The sequence below is a fragment of the Dipodomys merriami genome, unplaced genomic scaffold (genome assembly GCF_024711535.1).
Source record: "Dipodomys merriami isolate MVZ:Mamm:240054 unplaced genomic scaffold, mDipMer1.0.p SCAF_477, whole genome shotgun sequence".
In the NCBI taxonomy this organism is placed as follows: domain Eukaryota; kingdom Metazoa; phylum Chordata; class Mammalia; order Rodentia; family Heteromyidae; genus Dipodomys; species Dipodomys merriami.
In genome coordinates, this window is record NW_027206043.1 from 23,196 (window position 1) to 47,494 (window position 24,299).

General features: G+C 60.0%; 1 protein-coding gene across 1 annotated transcript in view; it reads left to right on the forward strand.

Moving 5' to 3' along the window:
• Positions 1 to 23,331, forward strand: part of LOC138808765 (neurogenic locus notch homolog protein 3) — a 35,452-nt gene extending 12,121 nt beyond the window's left edge. Inside the window, exons 10-33 of the mRNA XM_069994949.1 lie at positions 360 to 473; positions 992 to 1,225; positions 1,656 to 1,766; positions 2,682 to 2,874; positions 2,959 to 3,110; positions 3,935 to 4,048; positions 4,788 to 4,943; positions 6,071 to 6,296; positions 6,556 to 6,757; positions 7,259 to 7,406; positions 7,801 to 7,985; positions 8,726 to 8,858; positions 8,949 to 9,206; positions 9,295 to 9,413; positions 9,864 to 10,459; positions 11,123 to 11,455; positions 13,336 to 13,490; positions 14,001 to 14,223; positions 15,179 to 15,263; positions 15,852 to 16,014; positions 16,625 to 16,929; positions 18,320 to 18,467; positions 19,862 to 19,959; positions 20,600 to 23,331. Coding sequence (XP_069851050.1) covers positions 360 to 473; positions 992 to 1,225; positions 1,656 to 1,766; positions 2,682 to 2,874; positions 2,959 to 3,110; positions 3,935 to 4,048; positions 4,788 to 4,943; positions 6,071 to 6,296; positions 6,556 to 6,757; positions 7,259 to 7,406; positions 7,801 to 7,985; positions 8,726 to 8,858; positions 8,949 to 9,206; positions 9,295 to 9,413; positions 9,864 to 10,459; positions 11,123 to 11,455; positions 13,336 to 13,490; positions 14,001 to 14,223; positions 15,179 to 15,263; positions 15,852 to 16,014; positions 16,625 to 16,929; positions 18,320 to 18,467; positions 19,862 to 19,959; positions 20,600 to 21,628 — 5,480 coding nt within the window. The 3' untranslated portion in view covers positions 21,629 to 23,331. The remainder of the gene's footprint in view (positions 1 to 359; positions 474 to 991; positions 1,226 to 1,655; positions 1,767 to 2,681; positions 2,875 to 2,958; positions 3,111 to 3,934; positions 4,049 to 4,787; positions 4,944 to 6,070; positions 6,297 to 6,555; positions 6,758 to 7,258; positions 7,407 to 7,800; positions 7,986 to 8,725; positions 8,859 to 8,948; positions 9,207 to 9,294; positions 9,414 to 9,863; positions 10,460 to 11,122; positions 11,456 to 13,335; positions 13,491 to 14,000; positions 14,224 to 15,178; positions 15,264 to 15,851; positions 16,015 to 16,624; positions 16,930 to 18,319; positions 18,468 to 19,861; positions 19,960 to 20,599) is intronic.
• The last annotated feature ends 968 nt before the right edge of the window (positions 23,332 to 24,299 follow it).

Genomic DNA, 24,299 nt, shown 5'->3' on the forward strand with positions numbered 1-24,299 from the left:
GTCCAAAGTCGGCCTGGGGTAGGGAAGCCAGTGAATTCTTCTCTCCAATGAACCACCAGAAAAGCCAGAAGTGTGGCTCAAATGGTAGTGCACTAGCCTTGAGCAAAAAAAGCTCAGGGGCAGTGCCCAGATGCTGAGTTCAAGTTCTTGGACCAGGACACGCGCATGGGCGCGTGCTTGTGTAAACACACACACACACACTCACCCCACAGAGCTGGTTCTGTGCAGTCAAAAGCTCCAGGACCCAAACCTTATAATAGAAACCACGTGTTCTGAGGCGTTAAAGGTGTGCACCCAACCAGGCAGGGCTCTGTGAGGGGTGACAGCCCTGCGAGCGGCTCTCCCACTCCACACCCCAGGTTTCAGTGGGTCTATGTGTCAGCTGGACGTGGATGAGTGTGCAAGCACGCCCTGCCGGAATGGCGCCAAGTGCGTGGACCAACCCGATGGCTACGAGTGTCGCTGTGCCGAGGGTGAGGAAGGGCCAATGACAGCCTAGCAGGAATCTGGGGGCGGGCCTAGCAACGGAGAGAGCCAATGATAGGCTTGGGGAGAAACTGGGGAGGTGGGGTTTCTGCAAGGCGAGACCAAGGGGCGGAGCCAATGACAATTGCTGTGGGGGAGGGTGGAGCTCAAGATGGAAACAGGCTGAGGTTGAGACTAAAGGCAGAGCCAAAAGGTCTGGCAGGGCATAGGGCGCATGAACATGGCCACATGGGCCTGCTTTCCCGTCAGCTTCCCTCTCCAGGAGTGGGTGGGCCTTAAGGCTGTGGGCGTGGCCATCAATGGGAGTGGCCTGTTCCAGGGGTGGAGCTTGGAGCTAGATGGAAGGGGAAGGAGGAGGCTGCAAGTGTGTGGGCGGGACCTTGAACAGAGCCCGCCCAATAACGGGTCCCTGTGCGTGCGTAGGCCAGGATTGGTGGAGGCCACCGTGGTGGGTGGGAACCTTAGCAAGGGGGCGGAGCCTGAGCCTCCCCCGCCCCGCCCCCAGGCTTCGAGGGGACCCTGTGTGAGCGCAATGTGGACGACTGCTCCCCTGACCCGTGCCACCATGGGCGCTGCGTGGATGGCATCGCCAGCTTCTCGTGTGCCTGTGCCCCCGGCTACACGGGCACACGCTGCGAGAGCCAGGTGGACGAGTGCCGCAGCCAGCCCTGCCGCCACGGGGGCAAATGCCTGGACCTGGTGGATAAATACCTCTGCCGCTGTCCTCCTGGCACCACAGGTGAGGCGGGGTCGGGGCCGGGGTCAGGGCCGGGGTCGGGGCCGGGGCAGGGGTCGGGGTCGGGGCCGGGGCAGGGGTCGGGGTCGGGGTCGGGGCAGGGGTCGGGTCGGGGTCGGGGCCGGGGTCGGGGCCGGGGTCGGGGCCGGGGCAGGGGTCGGGGTCGGGGTCGGGGCCGGGGTCGGGGCCGGGGTCAGGGCCGGGGTCGGGGCCGGGGCAGGGGTCGGGGTCGGGGTCGGGGCCGGGGTCGGGGCCGGGGTCAGGGCCGGGGCAGGGTCCGGGGTCGGGGTCGGGGTCGGGGTCCGGGTTGGGGCCAGGCCGGGCCTGGGCTGGGGCTGCTTCACCTGGAAGGGAGGGAAGGGGACACGGGGTTTGGAAATGCCGGCTGCACCACAGTGGCGGCCACGCCTGGCCCCTTGGTCCCCTCCGGCAGGTGTGAACTGCGAGGTGAACATCGACGATTGTGCCAGTAACCCCTGCACCTTCGGGGTCTGCCGGGATGGGATCAACGGCTACGACTGTGTCTGCCGGCCGGGCTTCACGGGTGGGTCCGGGATGGAGGGGTGAGGGCCATCTCCCCGGGTTCCTCCTCATGCGTTTCCCCCGGTTTATTTTTTATTTGTTCGTTTGTTTACGTATTTGTTTATTTATTTTTGTGCCATAGTGGGGGTTGAACTCAGGGGCTGTTTTCCTTTAGCTTTTTTTTCCCCACTACCACTTGAGCCACACCTCAAGGTACTGCTTTTTGCTAGGTGATTGGAGAAAAGAGTGAGTGTCATTGGCTGGGTGCTGGTGGCTTATGCCTGTGGTAATCCTAGCTATTCAGAAGGCTGAGATCAGAGGATTGCAGTTCAAAGCCAGCCTGGGCCAGCAAAGTCGCTGAGACTCCATCTCAGTGAACCACCAGAAAGCGGGAAGTGGAGCTGTGACTCAGGTGGTAGAGTGCTCACCTTGAGTAGAAAAGCTCAGGGACAGCGCCCAGGTCCTGAGTTCAAACCCCACAACTGACAAAAAAAAAAGAGGGGGGAAGGGGAAAGGGGGGAGGGCCGCACAGACTTTCCTGCCCTGGCTGCCTTCAAACTTTGATCCTTGGATCTCAGCCTTCTGAGTAGCTGGGCTTACACCTGTGCTTAGATACATCTCTTTTGTTGTTGTTGTTGTTGTTGGTCATGGGGCTTGAACTCTGGGCCTGAGCGCTGTCCCTCAGCTCTTCAGCTTGGGCCACAGCACCACTTCCAGATTTCTAGTGGTTCATTGGAGATAAGAGTTTCACGGACTTTCCTGCCGGGGCCGGCTTTGAACCGCGATCCTCAGATCTGAGCCTCCTGAGTGGCTAGGACGACAGGCGTGAGCCACCAGCGCCCGGCTCATCTCTATCTTTACAAACACGGTTCCCCCACTCCTATTTGGCTTGACCATCCTTGTCCCGGGATGAGGTTGCCTACCACGTGTTTCCCAGGGCCCCTCTGTAACGTGGAGATCAACGAATGCACATCCAACCCGTGTGGCGAGGGAGGCTCCTGCGTGGATGGAGAAAACGGCTTCCACTGCCTGTGTCCCCCTGGCTCCTTGCCCCCACTTTGCCTCCCTCCCAGCCACCACTGTGCCCAGGAGCCCTGCAAACATGGCGTCTGCCATGATGTACCTGATGGGTGAGCCTCCACCCCCAACTCCCAACCCTGTTGCTGATCAGTTCCCTGGCTGCTGGCAGCCTCTGACCGCCGCTCCCCTTCCAGGTTCCGCTGTGTGTGCGAGGCTGGCTGGACCGGCCCCCGCTGCGGCCAGAGCCTGGCTCCAGATGCCTGTGAGTCCCAGCCCTGCCGGGCTGGGGGTACGTGCACCAGTGAAGGACGCGGATTCCGGTGCACCTGCCCTCCCGGAGTGCAGGGTGAGTATCCTTGTCCCGTTCTTCTGCATTCGCCTTTTCTTTTTGTGTGTGGACATGCTGGTACTGGCTTCAAACTCGAGGCCTCAGCCGAGCACAGATGGCTCACGCCTGTCATCCTAGCTACTCAGGAGGCTGAGATCTGAGGATCACAGTTCAAAGCCAGCCTGGGCAGGAAAGTCCATGAGACTTATCTCCAAGGAACCACCAGAAGACCGGAAGTGGTGCTGTGGCTCACCTTGAGCTGAAGAGCTGAGGGGCAGCGCCCAGGCCCAGAGTTCAAGCACCTTCACTCTTGCTTGTTAGTCTTTATTTTTTAAAACTCAAGGCTGGCACTCTACTACTTGAGCCACAGCCTCACTTCCAGTTTTTGGTAGTTCATAAGAATCTCACAGACTTTCCTGTCCAGGCTGGCTTTGAACTTCAGTCTTCAGATCTCAGCCTCCTGAGTAGCTAGGATGACAGGCGTGAGCCACTGGTGACCAGTGCATGCTCTCTCTCTCTCTCTTCATTTCCCTTTGTCCCCTAAGGAGTTCCCCAGGGAAGGACGTAGGGAGGAAGAGAGGAAGGAAGAAGGAAGGAAGGAAGGAAGGAAGGAAGGAAGGGAGGGAGGGAGGGAGGGAGGATGGGAGGAAGGAAGAAGGAAGGAAGGGAGGGAGGGAGGGAGGATGGGAGGACGGGAGGAAGGGAGGGAGGGAAGAAGGAAGGAAGGGAGGAAGAGAGGGAGGGAGGGAGAGAGGAAGGAAGGTAGGAAGGAAGGAAGTGGGGGACATGGGAATAAGGAATCCTCCCAGACTGTCTCACTCGGTCTGTGTTCTCTCCCACAGGCCGTCAGTGTGAGGTGCTGTCCCCGTGCACCCCGAACCCCTGTGAGCATGGGGGCCGCTGTGAGATGGGTCCTGGCCAGCTGATTGTGTGCTCCTGCCCCTCAGGCTGGCAAGGTGTGCCAGTTCCTCCTCCTCCTCCTCTCCTCTCACTGCTTTTCATCTTCCTTTTGCTCTGTGGTCCGGGCTGGCCTTGGAGACCTTCCTGCCTCAGCTTCCCAAGTGCTGGGATTACAGATTCTAGGCACACAATGGTGCCACAGCTCTATTTAGGACTTATTTTGGAAGTTTATAGAAGAGTCTCAAGGACTTTCCAACCCGGGCTGGCTTTGAACCTCCATCCTCAGGATGACCGGCATGAGCCACCAGTGTGCGGCTTCATGAGACTTTTATTTCCGGCTAACCAGCAAAAAACTGGAAGTGGTAGAGCATCAACCAAACATAGTGCTCAAAGCCCTGAGTTCAAGTCCCAGGCAAAGCCAGCACAAAAACTAAATCACAGCTGGGCGCTGGGGGCTCACACCTGTCATCCAGCTATCAGGAGGCTATCTGAGGATCACCATTCAAAGCCAGCCCGGGAAGGAAAGGCTGTGAGACTCTTATCTCCAATAAACCACTCAGAAAACTGGAAGTGGCGCTGTGGCTCAAGTGGTAGAGTGCTCGCCTTGAGCTGAATTGCTGAGGGACAGAGTTCAAGCCCCGCCACTGACAAACAAACAAAAAAACTAAATCACAAAGAAAGAAAAGCCGGCAGAGGGAGATATTCTGGAATGGTCTTCTCTGAGCCTCAGGCCTCAGATTCCCAACACCAGCACCCCCCCCCCCATCCTCATGCTATCTTGCTATCTACCCTCAGGTGTCCGATGCCAGCAAGACGTGGATGAGTGTGCCGGCCCCGCGCCCTGCGGACCCCGGGGCATCTGTACCAATCTGGCGGGCAGTTTCAGCTGTACTTGCCTTGGGGGCTACACGGGTCCTTCCTGTGACCAGGACATCGATGACTGTGACCCCAGTGAGTCAGTCTGGGGAGCGTAGTGTGGGAGCACACACCTGTCAGGCCCATCGGGGCGCCTACTGCATGAGCTTTCCTTTCTCTTTGAAATTCTTTGCCTTCCCTCCTTTTCCTCCTATGGAAACTGAGGCCCAGGGCAGTTAAGGGGCCAGCCCAAGGTCAGATCTGAAGGGGTTGAGCCACACTTGAAGCACAGGGCTCTGGGTGACACCTGTGAGCTGATTTAGGCAGTGAATTAGGACTGTAGGAAGTGTGAGATATAAGGCCTGAGTACTGAGATCCCTTCCCTTCCCTTCTTCTTCCTTCCTTCCTCTCTCCCTCCCTCCCTCTCTCCCTCCCTCCCTCTCTTCCTCCCTTCCTCCCTCCCTTCCTTCCTCCCTCCCTCCTTCCTTCCTTCTTTCTTCCCTCCCTCCCTCCCTCCTTCCTTCCTTCCTTCCTTCCTTCCTTCCTTCCTTCCTTCCTTCCTTTTTCTTTCCTTCCAACTGGAGCTTGACCTCAGGGGCTTAAGCTCTCACTTGGCTTTTTCACTCAAGGCTGGTGCTCTACCACCTTAGCCACAGCTCCGCTTCCACCTTTGTGCTGGCTAATAGGGACCAAATATCTCTGGGACTTGTCTTCCCATGCCTCCTAAGAAGCTAGGATGATAGGCATGCGCCACCTGTGCCCAGCTCCAGTTGCATTTTTCAGTATTTTCCAGCCATTGATACTGAACCTGAGGATCCACGCAGAGGTTTGGTTATCTTCACTGGGCAGCTCAAGGGAGCCCCCCCACCCCTTCCACATAGGCGGAATTTCCTGATAAGGGAAGCAAGGACCACCAAAAGCCACAACATTATGGCTGGGAAGGTGGCTCAGTGGTAGAGCGCTTGCCTTGCCTGCATGAGGCCCTGGGTTCGATTCCTCAGCACCACATAAGCAAAAAGAGAAAAGCCGGAAGTGGCGCTGTGGCTCAAGGGGTAGAGTGCTCGCCCTGAAGGAAAAGGCCGTAGGCCCCAGTACTGGCACCAAAAATAAAAATCCCTCTGATCAAAGGACACCCCCCCTTCGTTGAGCTTGGCTTCGCCCCCTGTGGCTGGTCAGGGCGGGCCGGCCACGTGAGTGACCACGCCCTCTCCCTCTCCCCTCAGACCCGTGCCTCAATGGCGGCTCCTGTCAGGACGGCGTGGGCTCCTTCTCCTGCTCTTGCCTTCCGGGCTTCGCCGGCTCGCGCTGTGCCCGCGACGTGGATGAGTGCCTGAGCAACCCCTGCGGCCCGGGCACCTGCACGGACCACGTGGCCTCCTTCGCCTGCACCTGCCCACCGGGCTTCGGAGGCTTCCACTGCGAGAGGGACCTGCCCGACTGCAGCCCCAGGTGGGCGGGGCCTCTGGCTGGGGGAGGGCGGCCAGGGGAGAGGAAAGGGGTGGCCTGAGGTAGGCGTGGATGTCTGTGTTGGGGTGACTGGAGACCTGGGCAGTGCTGAAGCACTTGGTAAACTGAGGTCAAAGGCCAGAGGTGGGACCTCGGCCGGGCCTTGCAGTCTCTGGTAGTGGGTAAGGGTGAGAGGCTGGGATGGGGGCCGGAGGGCGTGGCCTCCAAGGGGGTGGAGCCTGACCTGACCGTCCTCTCTCAGCTCCTGCTTCAACGGAGGGACCTGTGTGGACGGCGTGAACTCGTTCAGCTGCCTGTGCCGCCCTGGCTACACGGGCGCCCACTGCCAGTTCGAGGCCGACCCCTGTCTCTCACGGCCCTGTCTGCACCCCGGCCTCTGCAGAGCCAGCCACCCCGGCTTTCACTGCACCTGCCGGGAGGGCTTCACCGGCAGCCAGTGCCAGGTGGGCGTGGCCGGTGGCCAAGGGGAGGGCTCGGGGGCGGGGCCTGTCCTGCCGATGGAGTGGCATTAGCGTCTGTGGGGCGTGGCTCGCATAAGAGGGAGGAGTCTGGGGCGGGGCCTGCCCTGCCTGCTAAATAGTATCCATGTCAGAGGGGCGTGGCCAGTGTTCTGTGGGGAGGAGTCTGAAGGCGGGGCCTGGGGGGGCTGTCCTGCCTCCTGAGAGGCAGCATCCAATGGGCGTGGTTAACGTCCTGGGGGAGGAGTCTGTGGGCGGGGCCTGTCCTGCCTCCTGAGCGGCAGTGTCCGATGGGTGTGGCCAAGGTCCTGGGGGCGGAGTCTGGGGGTGGAGTCTGGGGCTGAGCCCTGTCCCCCTCATTTAGGGTTAGTGTTGGGTAGGTGTGATCACACATTCTGGGGGAGGCGTGTCGTGGGGGCAGGGTCTGCCTGGCTTAGTGGTTTCCAGGGTCTCCTTTAGTACTGACCCTCGGGCCTTCCTTTGCAGACTCCAATAGACTGGTGCGGCCAGGCGCCCTGTCAGAACGGAGGCCGCTGCGTCCAGGCCGGGGCCTACTGCCTGTGTCCCCCGGGATGGAGCGGCCACCTCTGTGACATCCGAAGTCTGCCTTGCAGGGAGGCCGCAGCCCAGATGGGTGCGTGGGGGGTGTGCGGGGTGGGGGGTTCAGGGAGGGTGCTCGTTGCCTGGTGTCTCCTGCTAGCGTGAGCTGAGTGACGGGTACCCCAGAATATGATGGGTGTGAAGAGATCTGTGGGGCTGAGCTCATGTGACTGTACAGCCAGCATGATGTCTGTCTCTGTGAAGTAGCTGGGGGGGGGGTGGCGGTGCGTGTACGGGAGCTGCTATGAACACCAAGAGCTGGGTGTGGGTTGATGATAGAGAAGATGTCACCCTGATGAGATGTGTGCCCGCCTGTGGAATGTGGGTGGCACCCTGGGAACTGCATCCTGCAGGGGTGTCGTTCTGAGAAGAGGAAGGAAGGCTTCCTCTGCGTGTGTGTGTGAATGAGGTCACTTTGCTCTTCTCAGGGGTGCGGCCGGAGCAGCTGTGTGCCGCGGGAGGGCAGTGCGTGGACCAGGACAGCTCCCACTACTGCGTGTGTCCAGAGGGTCGCACGGGCAGCCACTGTGAGCAAGAGCTGGACCCCTGCTTGGCCCAGCCCTGCCAAAATGGAGGCACCTGCCGGGCCTACATGGGAGGCTATGTGTGCGAGGTAAGGGTGGGCCCTGGGGAGAAGAAAGCGGGGCTGGCCGGTCTTGTGGCTGTGTGTGGACACGTTCTGTGAGGTATTAGGAACGGTACTCAGCCCCAAGGTGTAAGGGCTCAACCAAGAAGCCACGCCCCTGGGCACGAAGCCACGCCCACAAGCCACACCCCGACGGGGCCACACCCGCAGCCCATGTGCCTGGATTTTTTATTTTGCTTTTTGGGCCTTGAGCTCTCTCTTAGCTTATAAGCAGAAGCCTTACCTGGCTTGCTGGCTTTTTGCTGACTATTTGGAAATAAGAATCTGCTGGGGCTGGCTTCGAGTTGAGAGCCTCAGATGTTAGCCTCCGAAGTGGCTAGGGTTACAGGTGTGGGCCATCAAAGCCCAGCTAGCTGTGTCTGGATTCCCTCCCACATTTCCAGACATATCCCTGTGTGCGCCCAGTGTCTCCTAGGGTCTGAATATATGCGTGTGGCAAAGTCTCAGGGGTGCCTGTCTCATTGTGTGTGTCTGGGGAGGTGTAGGTGACTGTTTTCCTTCTGTGCTTGTACAAGTGTGCCCCTTGGCACTGGGTGTGTTGGTGGCTTTGTGGGTATGTTTCCTGGATGTGTCTGTACGTGTGTGTCCTAAGGAGAGCTTGTCTCTGTGTGCTGATGTCTGTGTGTGTCCTTTGGTGCTGGGAGTGTGTGTGTGTGTGTGTCCGTGCTGCCCAGGGCTACATGCGACCCTCTCTTGTCTCAACCCAGTGTCCAGCTGGCTATATGGGTGACAGCTGTGAGACCAACGTGGATGAGTGTGCCTCTAGGCCCTGCCAGCATGGGGGCTCCTGCATCGACCTCGTGGCCCGATACCTCTGCTCCTGTCCCCCTGGGACTCTGGGTATGCCAAGGCAGTGCCCAGGGGACAGGATTGGGGGGGGCTGAGTCACTTCCCCGGGCTGACTGGTCTCTCCCTGCTCCCCTTCCCCAGGGGTGCTCTGTGAGATTAATGAGGATGACTGCGGTCCGGGAGCACCCCTGGATTCTGGCACGCGCTGTCTACACAATGGCACCTGTGTGGACCTGGTGGGGGGCTTCCGCTGTAACTGCCCCCCGGGATACACGGGTCTGCACTGCGAGGCGGACATCAATGAGTGTCGGCCGGGGGTCTGCCACGCGGCTCACACCCGGGATTGCCTGCAAGACCCAGGAGGGCACTTCCGCTGCCTCTGCCATCCGGGCTTCACGGGTGAGCGTGGGGGGCGGGGCCGTCTTGGGATGGCTGCTTGTCCTTCTTCCGTCATGGCTGACCCTCCCACCTGTCCTTGCTGGTCCAGGTCCTCGCTGTCAGACTGTCCTCTCCCCCTGTGAGGCCCAGCCCTGCCAGCATGGAGGCCAGTGTCGAGCCAGCCCAGCCCCTGGCGGTGGGCTGACCTTCACCTGCCACTGTGTCCAGGTAGGTGTGAGTGGCCTGGGTGGAGACCCCTGGGGCACTGGGGCGTGGCCTCAGGGAAGGGTGTGGCTTTAGGGGAGAAGTGAACAGGGAGGGGGTTTGCAGAGTAGGGTTGCGCTCGGAGGGTGTGTTCCGAGGGGCGTGGCCCAGATGGAGGCGTGGCCCGGCTGAGGGGGCGTGGCTTGACGCGAAAATGCTCTGCGGGGAGGCGTGGTCTGATGAGGCGTGATCCGGTTGGCTGGTCAGCTGGGGGCGTGGTCTGACGATGGGGCGTGGTTTATCAGAGAGGCGTGGTCTCGAGGAGGCGTGGCTTGTTGGCAAAGTAGAGCCTCTGGAGGGACAGGAGAGGTTGGAGGTCTCCTGACCCCGCTCTTCTCCACCCTCCCGTCTCTCCCTTCCTTCCCTCCCGCTCCCCCCACTTTCCCTCTCTTCCGGGCACCCCGCCCCCCTCAGCCGTTCTGGGGTCCGCGATGCGAGCGGGTGGCGCGCTCCTGCCGGGAGCTGCAGTGTCCGACGGGCGTCCCGTGCCAGCTGACCGCGCGCGGGCCGCGCTGCGCCTGTCCCCCGGGGCTGCCGGGGTCCTCCTGCCGGGGCTCCCGGGCGGCGGCCTCACCCCCGGGAGCCGCCAACGCCACCTGCTCGGGCGCCGCGCCGTGTCTGCACGGGGGCTCGTGCCGCCCCGCGCACACGGCCCCCTTCTTCCGCTGCGCGTGCGCCCCGGGCTGGGCGGGGCCGCGTTGCGAGACGCCGACGGCGGTGGTGGTGGCGGCGGCGGCGTCGCCGGAGGCGCCCGAGGAGCCGCGGTGCCCGCGGGCCGCCTGCCAGGCCAAGCGCGGGGACGGGCGCTGCGACCGCGAGTGCAACAGCCCGGGCTGCGGCTGGGACGGCGGCGACTGCTCGCTGAGCGTGGGCGACCCCTGGCGGCAGTGCGAGGCGCTGCAGTGCTGGCGCCTCTTCAACAACAGCCGCTGCGACCCGGCCTGCAGCTCGCCCGCCTGCCTCTACGACAACTTCGACTGCCGCGGGGCCGGCCGCGAGCGCGCCTGCAAGTGAGCCCCGCCCCGGCCCCGCCCGCCCCGCCCCGGCCCCGCCCCGGCCCCGCCCCGGCCCCGCCCCAGCCCGCCCTGGCCCCGCCCCACCCCGGCCCCGGCCAGCCCCGCCCCGCCCCGGCCCCGGCCCGGCCCCCGCCCCAGCCCGCCCTGGCCCCGCCCCACCCCGGCCCCAGCCCTGCCCCAGCCCCGCCCCGGCCCCGCCCCCGGCCACGCCCCGGCCCCGCCCCACCCCGGCCCCGCCCCGGCCCCGCCCCACCCCACCCGGCCCCCGCCCCCGGCCCCGCCCCGGCCCCTGCCCCCGGCCCCGGCCCCGCCCCGGCCCGGCCCCGCCCCGCCCCACCCCACCCCGGCCCCGCCCCGGCCCGCCCCACCCCGGCCCCGCCCCAGCCACGCCCCGGCCACGCCCCACCTGGCCCTGCCCCCGCCCCGCCCCGGCCCCGCCCCGCCCCGCCCCGGCCCCACCCCCCCAGGCCCCGGCCCGCCCCGCCCCCGCCCCCGGCCCCGCCCCGCCCCGGCCCCGGCCTCGCCCCGGCCCCGCCCCGCCCCGCCCCGCCCCGGCCTCGCCCCCCCTGCCCCTGTGCAGGCGCTGTGTGGTCTATGCGCATTTGGGGGTGATCAGAGGCCCCCTGACGCTGCTCTCTCTGTCCCCCTCCCCCCCAGCCCCGTGTATGAAAAATACTGTGCGGACCACTTCGCGGACGGCCGCTGCGACCAGGGCTGCAACACGGAGGAGTGCGGCTGGGACGGGCTGGACTGCGCCAGTGAGGTCCCCGCCCTGCTGGCCCGCGGGGTGCTGGTGCTCACCGTCCTGCTGCCCCCCGAAGAGCTGCTGCGCTCCGGCGCCGATTTCCTGCAGCGGCTCAGCGCCATCCTGAGGACCTCGCTGCGCTTCCGCCTGGACGCCCGCGGCCAGGCCATGGTGTTCCCTTACCACCGGCCCGGCCCTGGCTTCGAACCCCGAGCCCGGCGGGAGCTGGTCCCCGAGGTGATCGGGTGAGTGACTCCACCAGGACCTTCCTGAAGGAGGCTCTGGGTGAGGAGGTCAGGCCCAGGCACCTGTGACTTCGATCTTGTGATATAGATAGATGGATAGACAGACAGATAGATAGATGATAGTGTGTGTGTGTTGGTTCTAGGGCTTGAACTTGGGGCCTGGGCATTGCCCTTTAGCTTTTCCCCTCAAAGTTAGTGCTCCACCACTTTGAGCCACAGCTCCATTTCAGCTTTGGTGGTTATTTCGAGATAAGAGTCTCATCATGCTTGCCTACTATACGTAAAGACCTAGGTTCGATTCCTCAGTACGACATACACAGAAAAAGCCAGAAGTGGCGCTGTGGCTAAAGTGGTAGAGCGCTAGCCTTGAGCAAAAGAAGCACAGGGACAGTGCCCAGGCCCTCAGTTCAAGCTCCAGAAGGACTGGCAAATAAATAAAATACTGAGTCTCACTTTCCTGCCCGGGCTGCCTTGAACTGCAATCCTCAGATCTCATTCTCCAGAGTGGCCAGGCTGACAGGTGTGGACCATGGGCACCCCGACTTGGATCTTATTCCATTTTTTTTTCTTAACATCTCGGAGAACTGCCTTTGGCAATGCATCTCCTACAGGCTTCTCAACCCATCAGCTTTTGGGAAAGAGACCATTTATTGCTGTGAGACAAAACTTTTGTCTCCCTGAACACGGGCAGCTTAGCAGCATTACCCATTAGAAGCTGGTGGCACCGCCCCCTCGTGGTGACTATGAAAAATGCCTCCAGAGAGAAACAAGTATCTCTTGGGTGGGTGGGTGGGTGTGGAGGGGCACCCCAAATCGAACCTGTCTGCTTTTGGGGAGGGGGACAATTTAGCAGAGTGGGTAAGGGCACTTAAGGGCAGGGTTTTTGTTGTTGTTTAATGAGTCTGGGTGCCTGTGGCCTATGACTGTGACCCTAGCTACTCAGGAGGCTGAGAGCTGAAGATTGTATGGTTCAAAGCCAGCCCTGGCAGGAAAGTAAGTCTAAGCCAAGTATTGCCACAACTCTCATGTGGCTCCAGTGGTAGAGCGCTAGGCTTGGGTGAGAAAACCCTGTAAGAGGACAAGAACCTAGGTTCAAGCCCCAGTATGGGCACCAAAGAAACAAATAAAAGAACTGTCTGTCTGGTGGGTGGGTAGATGCGTTGGAAGGCAGTGGGGGATGGTATTTGTGAAAGATGCAGCAGAGGCCTGAGGAGGACGGAGCCCTGACACAGCAAGCGGGGAGGGGCGGGATGTGGGCTGGGGCACAGGCTCTGGCTGGCAGCATCCAGGAATGGAAGGCCGGGAGGATGGTTTGCTTCAAGCCACAGTGATGATGACGGAGGGTGGGTTCCCGTCCCCAGCAAGAAAACAAAAGCACATGGGTACAATTAACAATGAATGACGTGAGAGTAAAAACAGACTGTGGGGGGAAATAGGATCAAAGTACTTTGTATGCATGTCTGAAAGCAGAAAGATGAAACCTGTTAGTTGTGTTAGAAGGGGGGCGGCGGAGGAGGAGGAGGGTAGGGGAGAGGGACGGAGGGGTGTGCATTGTATGGAAACTGTACGCATGGAAATGTCGTATGGAATCCCTCTCTCCTTGGACCACCAATGTGTGCTAATACAAAAAAATCTTAATGGGGAACCAGAGGGCCCACCCACAGAGCAAGGCAGCCGGGATTGGGAGTTTCAGCCCGGTGAAGGACCGTCCCAGGTCTCCACTGGGGTGGCCCCAGCGAGACCCGTCTGGGGGGCATGGTGGGTGGGTCGGGTGCCAGCCCGGAGCAGGCGGGCCGCGGAGGGACCCGGCGGTGGGGACCTGGGGCGCGTGAGGCTGGGCCCCCGCGGAGCCCTGGGGTCCTCCCCTTCTGTTCCCGCAGCTCCGTCGTGATGCTGGAGATTGACAACCGGCTCTGCCTGCAGTCTCCCGAGAACGACCACTGCTTCCCCGATGCCCAGAGTGCCGCCGACTACCTGGGGGCCTTGTCAGCCGTGGAGCGCCTCGACTTCCCCTACCCGCTGCGGGATGTGCGAGGTGAGGCCCCGCCTCCGCTGCCTCGGGGCTGCGCAGGCCACTCAGTCCAGGCCACACCCCATGGTTAAGGCGACACCCCATTGTCGGGACCCCACCCACCGAGGAAGCCACGCCCCATAGCCAAAGCCGCGCCCAGCAGCCCAGGATACCCTCCCCACCCCCGTAAGTCCCACTTGCATCTGAAGCTCCACCTGCTGCTGAGGCCCCACCCACGACGGAAGCTCCGCCCCCTAGTGGAAGCCCCACCCACAGAGGAAACCCCGCCCATGGTTGAGACTTGCTTCACCGTGGAAGCCCCGCCCCACAGAGAAATCCCTGCCCATGGCCGAGGCCCCGCCCCACTGTGGAAGCTCCGCCCCATGGCGGGAGCCCCACCCACAGCGGAAACCCTGCCCATGGCCGAGGCCCCGCCCCACCATGGAAGCCCTGCCCCATTCCAGAGGCCCGCCCCAAGGCCCCGCCCCCGTGGAGGCCCCGCCCCCGGCTGAAGCCCCGCCCGCCCGCCCACAGGGGAGCCGCTGGAGCCGCCCGCGCAGGGCGTGCCCACCATGCCCCTGCTGGCGGCCAGCGCCGTCTTCCTGCTCATCATCTTCGTCCTGGGCGTCATGGTGGCCCGGCGCAAGCGAGAGCACAGCACCCTGTGGTTCCCCGAGGGATTCGCGCTGCACAAGGACGTGGCAGCCGGCCACAAGGGCCGGCGGGAGCCCGTGGGACAAGATGCGCTGGGCATGAAGTGAGGACCTTTGACCCACCCTGGCCTTCACTGGGGTTGGCCTTTGACCTTAACTTGACCTTCACTTCAGACCATCCTGGACCCCAGAGTCCAGCCTCCTGCCCAGACCCTGTGCTCGCTGGGGGGCATCCCCACTTTCTGGCTTCTGACTATTCCCTGGGTCCCCATTTCCATACTTCATCCTCACCCGTGACCCATGACCCTCCGTGACCTCCACCACCCCCTCTGCCTCTAACCCAGTCTTACCTTGGACCTCTCACCTCTGAGGAACTTCCCACTCGAATCAGGATTCGGGTCTTAGATTTACTTATGGTTATATTTATTTGTTTATGCCAGTCCTGGAACTGGAACTCCGGGCTTGGGCCCTGAGCTTTTTCACTCAGGACTGGCGCTCTACCATTTGAGCCAGAGCTCCACTTCCGGTTTTTGAGTGGTTCATTGGAGATAAGAGTTTCAGAGGCTGGCTTTGAACTGCGACCCTTAGATCTCAGCCTCCTGAGTAGCTGGGAAACCGGCTTGAGCCAGACAACTTGTTCATGTCTTTCACCAGAATTGAGAGACATGTCAGCTTTCCCACCCTGCTGAAAGTCATGTTGTTTTCTTATTGGTGGGATTTGAACTCAGGGCCTGGGCGCTGTCCCAGAGCTCTTTGTGCTGAAGGCTAGGGTTCTTGTCACTTTGAGCCACAGCTCCACTTCCAGTTTTTGAGTGGGTAGTTGGAGATAAGAGTCTTCACTGCCTGGGCTGTCTTTGAACCCTAATCCTCAAATCTCAGCCCCTTGAATGCTAGGATAACAGGCGTGAGCCACCTGTTGACTGAAGATCCCCCCCCATTTCCACTGTAGCCCCCTGACTTGCCTCTGTGACCTCTGCTCTGACTCCACCCCAAGTCCTCTCCGAAGGCGGGATACCCCCCAGTGCCCTTTGTCACCCCCTTTTCTTCCTGTGCCCCTAGGAACATGGGCAAGGGCGAGAGTCTGATGGGGGAGGTGGCCACAGACTGGATGGACACAGAGTGCCCGGAGGCCAAGCGACTGAAGGTGCCGCGCAGCCCTCCCCTCCCCTTCCCTCCCCTCCCCTCCCCTCCCTCCCCTCCCTCCCTCCCTCACCTCCTTCCCCTCCCCTCCTCGGCTCTTTTCCTTTCAGGGTACTGGGACACCCCCTCCTTCCCCCCTCTCCCGCCCGAGGAGCTTGGCTCTCCTTGCCTCCCAAGCTCCAGGGGACCATAGAGGGGGCTTTGTGACCCCGTGTGTTCTCAGGTGGTTCTGTGGCCGGGGAGGAGGCGAGGAGATGGGCTGGGCGAGCCCGCTGGGCTTGGTGGCTTGGGTGCACGTTCCTCTGGCCAGTCCTTCCTGGGTCTTCCCAGTGGGGACCCACCCCCCTGCCCAGACAATTCTAGTTCATTTGCTGCTGCTGCTGTAACAAAGAACCTGCGGCTGGGTAGTGTAAGGAGGGAAGAGGTTCTTTTGGCTTCAAGGGTGTGTATGTGTGTGTGTGCGCGCGCGTGTTTGTGGTGCCCCTGCCAGGCCCTGGCAGCCCCGTGTGCATGTGTGCGTATGTGTCCTGCCCCTGGCAGCCCCTTCTCCCTCGGCCTGCGGTGTTGAGTCCATCCCTCCCTGTGCTTGCAGGTGGAGGAGGCTGGCGCAGGGGCCGAGGAGCCCGTGGACTGTCGCCAGTGGACGCAGCACCACCTGGTGGCCGCCGACATCCGTGTGGCCCCAGCCATGGCACTGACACCGCCGCAGGGTGACGCGGAGGCCGACGCCATGGACGTGAACGTGCGGGGCCCAGGTCAGCGCCCAGAGCCCGCGGGGACCCCGGCGGGGGACCTACACTAGAAATTCCGCTCTCCGCCTCTTCCTCTTCTCCCTCCTCCTCCTCCTCCTCCTCTTTCTCCTGGGGTTTGAACTCAGGACTTGGTGCTGTTTTTGAGCTTTTTCACTCTATTTTTCACTCTATTTTCACTCTATTTTTCACTCTATCATTCTATTACTTGAGCCACAGCTCCACTTCCACTGTGTAGTCACTCCTGGTATTGCTGTGTGTCCTATTTGCTCGTGTGTGTGTGCACACGCACGTGCGTGCTCTGGTCCTGGAGCTTGAATTCAGGGCCTAGGTGGTGCTGTCCCCAAGCTTTTCCCCGCTCAGAGGCTGGTGCTCTACCACGTGAGCCACAGTTCATGTCTGGCTTTTTGGCCCATTGGTGATAAGTAGCCCGTAGACTTTTCTGCCTGGGCTGGCCTTGAATCACGATCCTCCTCAGACCTCAGCCTCCCGAGTAGCTGGGGTGACAGGCGTAGGCCACCGGTGCCCGGCAGCCCATTGGTCCTCAATGGCGTGCCCCTGGCCTCGGGCCCCCGGGAAGCCGCAATGGCTCAGTGACGGCCTCCTGTCCCCACAGACGGCTTCACCCCCCTCATGCTGGCCTCCTTCTGTGGAGGGGCCCTGGAGCAGATCCCAGCCGAGGAGGAGGACGTGGATGACTCCTCCGCCAGCATCCTCTCAGACCTCATCTGCCAAGGGGCCCAGCTTGGGGCTCGGACTGACCGCACGGGCGAGACCGCCCTGCACCTGGCCGCACGCTACGCCCGGGCCGACGCCGCCAAGCGGCTGCTGGACGCCGGAGCGGACACCAACGCCCAGGACCACTCGGGCCGCACCCCGCTGCACACGGCTGTGACCGCCGACGCGCAGGGCGTCTTCCAGGTGAGCCTGGATCGCTGCTGGACACGGGGCTACGGTGGACATCAGACACCCCGGATTCAGATCCCTCTTTTTTTTTTTGTCAGTCATGGAGCTTGAACTCCGGGCCTGGGTGCTGTCCCTCAGCTCTTCAGTTCAAGGGAGCGCTCTACCACTTGAGCCACAGAGCCACTTCCGGGTTTCTGGTGGTTTATTGGAGATAAGAGTTTCACGGACTTTGCTGCCCAGGCTGGCTTTGAACCGCGATCCTCAGATCTCAGCCTCCTGAGTAGCTAGGATGACAGGCGTGAGCCACCGGCACCTGGCTTCTGGCTTTTTTTGAGTGGTTCATTGGAGATAAGAGTCTCACAGACATTCCTGTCCAGGCTGGCTTTGAACTTCAATCCTCAGATCTCACTCTCCTGAGCAGCTAGGTGATTACAGGTGTGAGCCACCTACAACCCTCCAGGCTCTCTCTTTTGTGTGTGTGTGTGGTCCTGGGGCTTGAACTCTGCGTCTGGGCGCTGTCCCTGAGCTTTTTTTGCTTAAGGCTGGTGCTCTACCACTTGAGCCACAGCTCCGTTTCTGGCTTTTTAGGGGCTCATTGGAGATAAGCATCTCGCAGACTTTCTTGCCTGGGCTAGCTTTCAGCTGTGACCTTCAGACCTCGGTCTCATGAGGAGTTAGGATGACAGGCGTGAGCCACCGGCGCCCAGCTTCCAAAATGGATTTTTTTTGGCCAGGTGCTGGTGGCTCACACCTGCCATCCTAGCTACTCAGGAGGCTGAGATCTGAGGATCATGGTTCAAGGCCAGCCTGAGCAGGGAAGTCCGTGAGACTCTTTTTTTTTTTTTTTTTGGTCGGCCGTGGGGCTCAAACTCTGGGCCTGGGCGCTGTCCCTCAGCTCTTCAGCTCAAGGCGAGCGCTCTACCACTTGAGCTACAGCGCCACTTCCGGTTTTCTGGTGGTTTTTGGAGATAGGAGTCTCACAGTCTCTCCTGCCCGGGTTGGCTTTGAACCGCGATCCTCAGATCTCAGCCTCCTGAGTAGCTAGGATGACAGGCATGAGCCACCAGCGCCCGGCGTCCGTGAGACTCTTATTTCCAATAAACCACCAGAAAACCGGAAGTGGCGCTGTGGCTCAAGTGGTAGAGTGCTCACCTTGAGCTGAAGAGCTGAGGGACAGCACCTAGGCCCAGCGTTCAAGCCCCAGGACCATCTCCCCTGGCCCCCCATCCATTTTGATTTGGGGTGTTTTTAGCTTGAGATGGAATTAGCAGTACGCTACCCCATTGTAAGTCACGGGAAGCTGTGGCTCATGAATCGGTCAGAGTCCCAGGAGGTGTCAGGGGTCTGCTGATCCCTCTGTTCTGGTGTGACTTTCCCTGTTGCCCCCCCTCCCCTTTCTCTCTAGATCCTCATCCGGAATCGCTCCACAGACCTGGACGCCCGCATGGCGGACGGCTCCACCAGCCTGATCCTGGCAGCCCGCCTGGCGGTGGAGGGTATGGTAGAGGAGCTGATCGCCTGCCACGCCGACGTGAACGCGGTGGACGAGCTGGGTAGGCTGACCGGAAGCCGTGGGTAGGGGCTGGGAGCCGGGAGGGGTCTCCTGGACACCCACAGTAGAGCTGGGCACCCATGCCAGCCTCAGGAGGCTGAGGCCTGAGGATCCTCATTTGAGGGCAGCCCTAGGCAGGGAAGCCTGTGGGAGACTTCCTTCCAATTGACCACGGAAAAGTGGAGCTGTGGCTCAAGTGGGTAGAGCGCTAGCCTTGATTGAACAAGCTGAGGGACAGCACCGGGGCCCTGAGTTCAAGCCACACACACACACACACACACACACACACACACACACACACATACACACACACACACACACACACACACACACACACACAGAGTGGCTTCCTTCTGACAGCTCATTTCCAGCTGCTTGGGACAAGGCTCAAGGCCTGGTTGGCGGTGGGTTTCTACCCCTGTCCCCTGACTGCAGGCTTTACTGGAAGAAATCCACTCTACTGCCACCTGCTGGGCAGCTGTAATAAATATCTGCAACTGGATCCAATCTGTAATCTGTAAGGTTTTACAAGAGCCTGGCTTCACACAAGACACACCACAGTCTTTGGCCATTTAAAAAAAATTAATCAGTTCATTAAAACAATAACTGGTCAGGCCGGGCGCCGGTGGCTCACGCCTGTAATCCTAGCTACTCAGGAGGCTGAGATCTGAGAATCATGGTTCAAAGCCAGCCCCGGCAGGAAAGACCGTGAGACTCCTATCTCCAATAAACCACTAGAAAACCGGAAGTGGCGCTGTAGCTCAACTGGTAGAGTGCTCACCTTGAGCTGAAGAGCTGAGGGACAGCGCCCAGGCCCAGAGTTCAAGCCCCATGACTGACAAAACCCCCCCCAAAAAACCAAAAAACCAATAACTGGTCAGTTATTTATTATTTTATAACTAGCCTTATTTTATAAGTAATCATTAACACTCGGTTATTGTTGTTACTACCATTATATATATATATATTATTTTTATTTATTTATTTTGTCAGTTGTGGGTCTTGCACTTTGGACCTGGGCGCTGTCCCTCAGCTCTTCAGCTCATGGCAAACGCTCTACCCCTTGAGCCACAGCGCCACTTCCGGTTTTCTGGTGGTTCATTGGAGATAAGAGTGTCATGGACTTTCCTGCCCAGGCTGGCTTTGACCCTCCATCCTCAGATCTCAGCCTCCTGAGGAGCTGGGAAAGCAGGCGTGCACCATGGGTGCCCGGTGAAGTTAGTAAGCGGGAATAGGAATACTGATTCACGCACCAAGCACAGGGGCTCAGCTGTGCTCAGCTGGCCGGCCTCCCAAGCTGTTTTGCAGACACTAACTGCCCCCCCCCAATACTGGGGTGCTGGGGGTGTGAGCTGGGCTCTGGCCTGGACCCTGACTCTTCCCCCCTCTCTCCAGGGAAGTCAGCCCTGCACTGGGCTGCAGCTGTGAACAACGTGGAGGCCGCCTTGGCTCTGCTCAAGAACGGCGCTAATAAGGACATGCAGGACGGCAAGGTGAGCCCTCAGCCCCTCCCCTCCTGTGCGGGTATGGCGGGGGGGGGGGCACAGGTGACAGAACAGGGTGGGGGAAAGCTAGTGGGGCATTCACTCTGCCCACACCCAGCTTTTAGGGCTGGGATTTGGGGCCAGGAGGCTCTAAGAATTGGTCAGATGAAGAAGTGTGTAGCAGCTGCTGTGTGAGCTTGGGGAAACTGTTTAACTTCTCTGAACCTCTGTTCTTATCTCCAAAGTAGGGAAGTAAGGATACGCCCCCTCCACCATCTTCATTTCATTTCATTTTTTGGGGGGGGGGCTGAACTCTGGGCCTGGGCGCTGTCCCTCAGCTCTTCAGTTCAAGGCTAGCGCTCCACCACTTGAACCACAGTGCCACTTCCAGTTTCCTAAGTGGGTTTATTGGAGATCAGAGATTCACAGACTTCTGTGCCTGAGCTGGCTTTGATTCTCAATCCTCAGATCTCAGCCTCCTGAATAGCTAGGATGACAGGCCAGAGCCACTGGCACCTGGCCCTGTTGGATCTTTCTAAAGGAAAGAGCGTGTCCGTCAGGTCCTGCAGCAGAGCGGGGATGTGACCTCTCTGACCTTGGCCAGGGTGGCATTGACATGTGTGGGTGTGCTCCCCTCCCCCGTCCCCAGGAGGAGACCCCGCTGTTCCTGGCGGCCAGGGAGGGCAGCTATGAGGTGGTCAAGCTGTTGCTGGATCATTTTGCCAACCGGGAGATCACAGACCACATGGACAGGCTGCCCAGGGACGTGGCCCACGAGCGACTGCACCAGGACATCGTGCGCCTCCTGGACCAGCCCAGCGGGCCCCGCAGCCCCCCGGGGCCCCATGGCCTGGGACCCCTGCTCTGTCCCCCCGGGGCCTTCCTCCCCGGCCTGAAAGCCACACCGTCGGGGGCCAAGAAGAGCCGCAGGCCTCTGGGGAAGGCCGGGCTGGGCCCTCAGGGCGCTCGCGGACGGGGCAAGAAGCTGAGCCTGGCCTGCCCGGGCCCCCTGGCCGACAGCTCGGTCACGCTGTCCCCCGTGGACTCTCTGGACTCCCCTCGGCCCTTCGGGGGGACCCCTGCCTCCCCTGGAGGCTTCTCCCTGGAGGCTCCCTACGGGGCGGCTGCGGCCACCGCCGTGTCCTTGACGCAGCTTGGGGGTGCGGGCAGGGCGGCGGCTCTGGGGCGCCAGCCCCCCGGGAGCTGCGTGCTCAGCCTGGGCCTGTTGAACCCCGTGGCTGTCCCCCTCGACTGGGCCCGGCTGCCCCCACCTGCACCCCCGGGGTCCTCCTTCCTGCTGCCCCTGGCTCCGGGACCCCAGCTGCTCAACCCGGGGACCCCCGTCTCGCCCCAAGAGCGGCCCCCTCCCTACCTGGCCCCTCCCGGGCACGGAGAGGAATACCCGGCCGCGGGGACCGGCAGTAGCCCTGCCAAGGGTCGCTTTCTCCGGGTCCCCAATGAGCATCCTTACCTGACTCCGTCCCCCGAGTCTCCCGAGCACTGGGCCAGCCCGTCGCCCCCCTCCCTGTCCGACTGGTCCGAGTCCACGCCCAGCCCCGCCACCGCAGCCCCCCCTGCCCAGCCGCACCCCCTGTCTGTCCCTGCCCCCCTGACTCAGGCCCAGACCCAGCTGGGACCCCAGCCTGAAGTCACCCCCAAGAGGCAGGTGCTGGCCTGAAGGAAGAGCTCCTTGCTTTAGATCTCGGATCTGGAGACGACCCCACCCCCGCCCCCCTGTCTGTCACCTCGCTCTGCATCTCTGTCTCTGTCTGTCTGTCTGTCTCCCTCTCTCTCCCTGAAGTGTTCTTCAATCCTTGGACCTTGGATCTGAAGGATATCCCATCCTGACATTCTCTCTCTCTCTCTGTCTCCCTCTTCCCTCTCCCTCTCTCTCTCTTCACCAGCCTTTTGCACCAGCCCAGACTCATAGTCTTCCTTTATTTATAATGTGGGGGCTGACACCCACCTTCTGAATCTTGTAACCAGTCTGGGACCTTCTCTTCCCTCCCGTATCCCTTGCCAGCCTTCTCTTTTCTCTCTCTCACTCTGACACCTGTGAATTATTATTCTTTATTCTTTCCTTTTCTTCTTCTTCCTCCTCTCTTCTTTTTACATTTTTTGTATAGAAACGAAATTCATTTAAACAAACATTATTATTATTTTTTACTATATATATATATGGAGACGCTTCCCCCCCACCCCCCCGTGCCCCGTGGGGCTGAGTCTGTGGACCTATTTGGGCCCAGCTGGATTCTGTGTACTGAGTACACGGCCCTGGCATGGACTAAGCGCCCAGCCCGCCCTCGGGCGCACCCTCTGGGGCTTGGGTGGGGGGAGACGCGGGAGCCCCCTCCCCACCCCTCCCTCCCTCCCTGATTCCAGATGAAGCCCGTCCTGTGGCCCGCCCCGTGGCGCCCGTGGCGGGCCACCCCCTCCTGGCGCCGGGCGGGGATCGGGTCGGTTCACTTCTTGTCTGCGACCCAGGCTTCCTGGGGTGCCCGTCGTGGGCTGCTGTGGAATGGCTTCCCACCCACCCCGCTAGCCCGGCTCCGGCCGGCGCTGTACAGCCCGCGCCCTGCGCCTAATAAAGGAACAGTCGCCCGCGCTCAGCCCGCGCCACCTCGGAGATAAACCCGCGCGCGGCCCTGGGATTGGTCCGCAGGGTGGTCACCTGACACAAGAGGAGCCAATCGGGTGCCTGTGGTTTGGGAAGGTTGATTGGCGAAGAGGGGTGGTCACGTGCCACAACAGGAGCCAATTGGATTCATGGGCTTTGATGGGCGGGGCTTTGAGAAGTTCGATTGGGTCAGAGCAGCGGTCACCTGACAGAAGAGGAGCCAATCACAGTCCCTTTTTGGGCGCTAGGCCTGGAGTTTGAACTCAGGCTGAGGCTCTGCCCTGAAGACAGGTGCTCCACTGCTTGAGCCACAGCGTCACCTCCACTTCCACATTTTGCTGGTTTATCAGAGATGAGAGGCTTATAGATGTTTCTGCCCAGGACTGGCTTTGAACCTGGATCCTCAGATCTCAGCCAGGATTACAGTGTGAGCCACCGATGCTCAGCTCAGTATTTCCTTCCTTCCTTCCTTCCTTCCTTCCTTCCTTCCTTCCTTCCTTCCTTCCTTCCTTCCTTCCCTCCCTTCCTCCCTTCCTATTTTGCCAGTTCTGGAGCTTGAACTCAGGACCTGGGCATTGTCCCTGAGCTTTTGCTCAAGGTTACCACTCTACCATTTGAACCACAACACCACTTCTGGCCTTTTCTGTGTATGTGGTGCTGAGGAATCGAGCCCAGGTCTTCTTGCATGCTAGGCAAGCACTCTGCTACTAATTCACATTCTCAGCCTCTCAATATTTATTTTAAATAAAGATGAGTTATCTAAAGGAGTTTCAATTCAACATTTCCGCTTGTGAGTATAATGCATCTTGATCAATGTCACCCACCCTCTATCATTCTTTCCCATCATGCCTCAAGTTACCTGTTTCCATTCTCACACTGACATAACGGCTATATTTACCCTTCCTTTCTTCGTTTGTCTAGATCTTATTTTTTAATCCAATTAGCCAGTTTGTGTCTTTCAATTACAGAGTTAAGTATATTTACATTTAAGGTAATTGTTGAGAAGTATTTTACTAAGTCCTATTTTCCCCCCTGGGTAGTTCCAGTCCTGTTTTCTCTTATTTATCTTGAGAGTTTGCTAGATTCCTGAGCCAAAGAAGTTTTCTTTTTTCCTCCTATATTTCCCTCTATTTCTTTTAAGTTTTTTTTTTTCATTTTTGAAGCTCCTGTGTGTGTGACTGTCTTTCCTTACTCTTTTCTCTGTAAGATTCCTCTAAGTATTGTCTATAACGCTAGTTTCCTGAATAGCTTTACTTTGTGCTTTTCATGGAAAGTCCTTATCTTTCCACCAACTTGAAAGGATAATTTTGCTGGGTATAATAATTTTGGTTGGCAGCTGTTTACTCTCAGGGCTTAAAAACATATCATTTTAAGGCTGGGTGCTGGCGGTTCACACCTGTAATCCTAGCTATTCAGAAGGCTGAGATCTGAGGATCATGGTTCTAAGCCAGGCTGAGCAGGAGAGTCCATAAAACTCATCTCCACTTTACCAAAAAGGCCAGAAGTGGAGCTGTGGATCAGGGATAGAGCACTAAACCCAAACAAAAGAAGCCCACAAACAATGCCCAAGCCTCATAACCCCCATATATAATTATAATTATATATATGATTAAATATAATAATTTTTTTTGTCAGTCATGGGGTTTAAACTCTGGGCCTGAACACTGCCCTCAGATCTTCAGCTCAAGGTGAGTGCTCTACCACCTGATCCACATAACCATTTCCAGTTTTC